General features: G+C 48.2%; 1 protein-coding gene across 1 annotated transcript; it reads right to left on the bottom strand.

Moving 5' to 3' along the window:
• Nucleotides 1–5,724: 5,724 nt before the first annotated feature.
• On the bottom strand, nucleotides 5,725–6,220 carry LOC109196815 (zinc finger and SCAN domain-containing protein 23-like). Its single transcript, XM_019351239.2, has one exon. It carries the CDS (start codon nucleotides 6,205–6,207, stop codon nucleotides 5,725–5,727), a length of 483 nt encoding a protein of 160 aa, XP_019206784.1. The 5' UTR covers nucleotides 6,208–6,220.
• Nucleotides 6,221–6,448: the final 228 nt, after the last annotated feature.

Here is a 6,448-nt window from a genome sequence, read left to right as displayed (position 1 = left end):
CCATCTTTCTTGAAGATGATGACCACCGGGCTACACCACTCTGAGCAGGACGGCTCTATCACCCCAAGCTCCAGCATCTTCTCCACCTCCTGTCGCAGTTTATCCACTAAGTGCTGTGGAACCTGGTATGGACGTTGGCGGATGGGATGTCCATCCTTTAGGCGAATCACATGTTCGACAAGGGTGGTCCTGCCGGGGTTACCTGAACACAGAGATGGCGTCTCCCGAAGGATTTGGAGTAGCTGAGCAGCCTGCTGTGGGGTAAGATGAGTCAGCACCGGAGACATTGGATCGGATTCCTGCTCGGGTTCTGTCTCCCCTTCTCTTGGCACTTCTCTTGCCATCAGAGCTTTCGCAGGGGCCTGGTGGGCACGCTCTTCCCATTCTTTCAGGAGATTCACATGATAGGTCTGCTTCGGTTTCTTTTTTTCGGGATGATAAATCTCATAGGTCACTGGCCCCATTCTGCGAAGAACTGTGTATGGCCCTTGCCATTTCGCCAGAAGTTTACTGTTGGCTGAAGGGAGAAGTAACAACACCTTTTGACCAGGTTGGAATTCATGTTGCCGGGCCTGTTGGTCATACCAGGTCTTCTGGCTTCTTTGAGCATCTCGCAGGTTGACCTCGGCCTCTTCATGGTATCTTCCCAACCGTTCTCTCATTTCCAGCACAAATTGCACCACTCCTTTATCATTTGAAGCAGAAGCAGGAGACTCCCAACCCTTCCGGAGGAGATCCAACGGCCCCTGCACATCCCAACCATAGAGTAGCTCGAATGGTGAGAAACCAGTGGAAGCCTGGGGATCTTCTCTGTACGCAAACAGCAGGAAGGGCAGCCACTGGTCCCAGTCTTTCCCAGTGTCTGACACAAACTTCTGCAGCATCCTCTTCAGAGTTTGGTTGAACCTCTCCACCAACCCATCTGTCTGTGGATGGTAGGGTGACGTCCTGATGGCAGAGATGCCTAGCTGGTTGTGGAAGAGCTGCATCAACCTAGAGGTAAAGTTAGTCCCTTGGTCTGTCAAAATCTCATCTGGTATCCCCACCCGGGAGAACAGCTGTACCAGTGCGCGCACAACATTGGGTGCCGTGACCGCACGCAGAGGGAAAGCTTCTGGGAAACGAGTCGCATAATCACACACCACCAAAATGTACTGATGACCCCGACTACTTTTTACCAGAGGACCCACAATGTCCATAGCTATTCTACGGAAGGGGGTGGAGATGACAGGCAGTGGCAGTAGCAGGGCCCTGTCAGACTTGCGGGCTGGACAAGTTTTCTGGCAAGTAGGGCAGGTACGGCAATATTTTTGTATGTCTGTGTACATTGACGGCCAAAAGAAACGTGAGCTAACTCGCATATAGGTTTTTTGGCGACCCAGATGACCTGCCCAGGGGAGGGTATGTGCTAGGTGCATAATGAGTGGTCTACAACTAGAAGGTATCACAAGCTGTTGGTGGTCACCGTCAACTGCATACAACACATTTTTGTCAACAATGAACTTCTCTTTCCCTCCCCATTTTCCAGTTCCCCCTTCAGTCACATTAGCAAACAAAACTTTCAATGTTTCATCCTCCCTTTGCAACAAAGTGATATTTTCTGGTACATCCCATTTTATGCTCTTAGTGTCCGGCCCCTTTGACCATAGCTGCTTCTCAAAGCGGCGTTGGCGACGGGATTTTCTTAGCCCATTAGTGCCACCCTCACACAGACTACTGTCAAAGTCTGGCAAGGGCTGGCATCCCGCCTTCGCCTGGGCTTTAGTGACCACTGAGCCAGACACATTTAATTTAGCATTCCCCTCATCCCCCACATCAGTCTCTTTCCACTGTTCTTCTTTTTCTTGCAGCAAGTCCATGAGTACAGGCAAGTCCATCCCCAGAATAACCTCTACAGGCAAGTTCTGTACCACCCCAACTGACAACAGGTAGGGCTGTTCATTAATAGTCACTGTTACCTCCACTTTTGGGTAGGGATGTTTATCACCATGCACACATAAAACTTCTTCTTGTCTGCTATAGTCCACACTGTTCACTGGTACCAACCTATGCTTAATCAAAGACATAAAACTACCAGTGTCCAGCAAAGCAGTAGCCTGCTGACCATTTACCTTTACTTTTTTATAGCGTTGCACATCCACTGGCTGGACCCTTGTGGGCTCCATCTCCAGCCGGGGTGCATAGCAGGCACCAGTGACTTTAGCCTTCCGGATAGGGCATACCGAGGCTTTATGACCTGGCTGCTGGCAGTAATAACAAAGAAAGTCTCCAAAAGTTGAATCTGTTCATCTGGACGTAGCGTTTTGTGGGAGAAACGTTTCGTCACTCATCCAAGTGACTTCTTCAGTCTCAGCTGACTGCAGGTTTCCCCAAACCTTATAAACAGTACATTTGCATAATGACTAAAACCAGCCCACTGAAGGAACAATGGGCTGTGAGGTCAGTTCCTTAATCATAATTATGCAAATTCCCATGACCATTGATCAACAATCACTGACCAAAACCCACTGATCAAAGAACACTGATCAATGGCCATGAGTCCCATTCACAGAGAGTTGGGGAATGGCTGCAATCACAGCATTGTAAGATGGTGAAAGATGTACCCTTAGGCCCCCTCCTCGATTCAGAGATGGTCTTTCCCTTTTCACGTAAATGGCCTCCTTGACTCCGCGCTCAAACCAGCGTTCTTCCCTGTCCAGGATGTGTACATCCTCATCGTTGAAAGAGTGTCCACTGGCCTGTAGGTGTAAATAAACTGCAGAGTCCTGGCCTGATGAGGTAGCTCTTCTGTGTTGTGCCATCCGCTTCGCTAGAGGTTGTTTGGTTTCCCCGATGTATAAATCCTGGCAATCCTCCTGGCACTTAACAGCGTACACTATGTTACTCTGTTTGTGTCGGGGGACCCGATCCTTGGGGTGGACCAGTTTTTGGCGCAGCGTATTTTGGGGTTTAAAAGCCACAGAGACCCAGTGTTTAGAAAAAATGCGTCTCAACTGTTCCGATACTCCTGACACATATGGGATCACTACAGGTTTTCACCTGGGCAGCGGTTGTCCTTCTCTCCTGGATCGGCTGGAGCTTTCTTTAGGTGCCTTCCCAGCTTTGACAAAAGTCCAGCTGGGATAACCACATTTACTCAGGGCCTTCTTGATGTGCTGTTCTTCTGCCTCCCTGGCCGCTGTGTCAGTGGGGATGGTGTTCGCTCTGTGTTGTAACGTCCTGATGACACCCAGTTTGTGCTCCAGTGGATGATGAGAGTCAAACCTTAGATACTGATCCGTATGTGTAGGTTTACTGTACACGTCAGCTTTTAGATGTCCCCCATTACTGATGGAAATCTCACAGTCTCACAGAAAGGGTACATCTTTCGCCATCTTACAATGCTGTGATTGCAGCCATTCCCCAACTCTCTGTGAATGGTACTCATGGCCATTGATCAGTGTTCTTTGATCAGTGGGTTTTGGTCAGTGATTGTTGATCAATGGTCATGGGAATTTGCATAATTATGATTAAGGAACTGACCTCACAGCCCATTGTTCCTTCAGTGGGCTGGTTTCAGTCATTATGCAAATGTACTGTTTATAAGGTTTGGGGAAACCTGCAGTCAGCTGAGACTGAAGAAGTCACTTGGATGAGTGACGAAATGTTTCTCCCACAAAACGCTACGTCCAGATGAACAGATTCAACTTTTGGAGATTTACTTTCCTGGATGATTGAGAATGCATCAAGACGAAACAAAGAAAGTCCTTACCCGCTGCTCGTAAGTTTGAGGCCCTGGGGTTTTCTGGTGGCTCTGGGTTGCTCTCCCTCTTCAGAAGACCCGATGATGGAAGTGGTGGTCGCTGTGGTGTCCCAGATGAGCGTGCAGGTGGGGCTCCTTTACGCGCATTGAAGTACTGTGACACCAGCTTAGAATAGAATAGAATAGAATAGAATAGCTTTTTATTGTCACTGTTACAAGAACAGTGAAAGGCAGTTTGGCATCTCTCCATGTGTGTGAAGTACACAATAGCGTAAGTATTTACACAATGACAAATTTACATTTACACAAGAAAGATATGTACAAGTTATACATACACCTGCAAACATACACGCACATACATACATATATGTATATATACATATTTGCATCCGTACATGCATACACACACATATTTCCACATACACACTTACATCTATATACCTACACATACATGCCATCTAACTAGCAGGTGCATTGAGAGGTGCAGTGTGATCAGTGATATTGCACATTGAGTGGGGTGGGGGGTGCTGTTGGAACTATACTAAATAATGTTATAATAAATACAGTTTAAAGAGGTAGGGGTGTTGTTTGCATTGAAGTATAAACAGAAATACGATTTATAAATAAGGTGTAATGTCCATGAGTGTTGGCAGTGCAGTTATCCTCCAATCAGGGTGGAGGTAGGGCATGTTTGACAGCCTGTGGGTAAAAACTTCTGTTGAGTCTGTTTGTCTTCGACCTGATGGACCTGTAGCGTTTACCAGAGGGAAGGGGGGAAAAAAGTGAGTGTCCAGGGTGTGAGGGGTCTTTAATGATGATGCTGGCTTTCTGCTGAAGTCTGCCAGTATAGATGTCTCTGAGGGGAGTTAGTGAGGTGCCGATTGCCCGCTCTGCTGCCCTCACCACCCGCTGCAGTTTCCTCTTGTCCTCCGCAGTGCAGCAGTTGAACCAGAGTGTGCAGCAGTAAGTCAGAAGGCTCTCAATGGTGGAGCGGTAGAAGTTTACTAGCAGTCTTTGGGGTAATTGAGCCTGACGTAGTTTCCTGAGGAAGTACAGCCTTTGTTGTGCTTTCCCTACCTGGTGGGAGATGTTTGTGGACCAGGTAAGGTCGGCCGAGATGTGGACTCCGAGAAACTTGAAGCTTTCTACCCTTTCTACCTCCTCCCCATCAATGTAGAGGGTAGAGTGCTCAGATCGCTTTGTTCTTCTGAAGTCGATTACCATCTCCTTGGTCTTGGCTGTGTTCAGATGCAGGTTGTTGTCGTCACACCATTGCTTCAGATGCTGAACCTCCTCTCTGTAGGCTGAATCATTGTTGTTGTCGATCAGTCCTATGACAGTGGTGTCATCAGCAAATTTTATAATGGTGTTACTGGTGTGGATAGGTGAACAGTCATGGGTGAAAAGTGAGTATAGGAGGGGACTGAGGACACACCCCTGTGGGACACCCACATTCAGAATGAGGGTGGAGGAGGTGTGCTCTCCCATTCTTACGTTCTGGGGTCTGTTGCTCAGGAAGTCCAGTATCCAGCTGCACAGTGAGCTGCTGAGTCCTAAGTTGCTTAGTTTATTAACCAGTTTGTGGGGTTGAACTGTATTGAAGGCAGAGCTGAAGTCCACAAACAGCATTCTCACATAGGTGTTACTACAGTCCAGGTGTGTGAGGGCTGTGTGAAGAGCTGTTATTATGGCGTCCTCTGTCGACCTGTTTGCCCTGTATGCAAACTGGTGTGGATCGAGGTTTGCAGGGATGGCAGCTTTAATGTGTGACATGATGAGCTGTTCGAAACATTTGGCAATTATGGGTGTTAAAGCAACTGGACGATAGTCATTCAAGCAGCTCACTGTGTTCTTCTTGGGCACTGGAACGATGGTGGCTGACTTAAGGCAGGATGGTACTACAGACTGTAGCAGTGAGAGGTTGAAGATGGTGGTGAAAACCTCTGCTAGTTGGTCTGCACATGCTTTAAGCACTCTACCGGCTACACCGTCAGTGTAGCAGCGGTCAGTCCATCTGCTGGCTCATGCTCCCTCACCCAGGTCCTCACCTCCCCTGGAAGTACCCGGATTAACTGCTCCAAGATGATAGCTTCTCCCATCTCTTCTTTAGTATGCTGCTCTGGTCGAATCCAGCGCCGATAGAGGCCCTTCAGGCGATAGTAGGTCTCAGTGGGGCTCTCCCCAGGTGGAACTGTATTGGACCGGAACTTCTGCCGATACGTCTCAGGGGAAATGTCAAATTTGGTTAGCAACGCAGCTTTTAAACCTTCATAATGATGGGCTCTTTCTTCATCCATTGCAGTGTAGGCCTCCAACGCCTTCCCCGATAGCAGTGGAACCAGACGACAGGCCCATTCACTCTCTGGCCATCTCCAGGTTTTGGCAACCCGCTCAAAACGCAATAAATAGTTCTCAATGTCTTCCCCCAACTGATAGGGTGGAATTTTTGGCCCAGCAGGTCGCATCCACTCTGAGCCTGGCGGGTCGAGTCTGTTGGTCACTGCAAGCGGTCTCTGTTACAGAGGTCTCTGTTATGTAAATTACACATCCTTGACCCTTTTCAGTCTGGCTTTCAAAAGCAGCACTCTACAGAGACCGCTCTCCTAAGAGTCTATAATGATCTATTAATGGCTTCTGACGCAGGGAATTGTTCTGTGGTCATTTTGCTTGATCTTAGTGCAGCCTTTGACACCATCGACCACAAAA

This window comes from Oreochromis niloticus, linkage group LG23 (assembly GCF_001858045.2).
Source record: "Oreochromis niloticus isolate F11D_XX linkage group LG23, O_niloticus_UMD_NMBU, whole genome shotgun sequence".
In the NCBI taxonomy this organism is placed as follows: Eukaryota; Metazoa; Chordata; class Actinopteri; order Cichliformes; family Cichlidae; genus Oreochromis; species Oreochromis niloticus.
This window is presented reverse-complemented; position numbering and strand designations above follow the sequence as displayed.

What these genes read in the sequence shown, in the direction of transcription:
- LOC109196815 (XM_019351239.2), bottom strand. Translation starts at nt 6,207, where the DNA reads ATGCGACCTGCTGGGCCAAAAATTCCACCCTATCAGTTGGGGGAAGAC.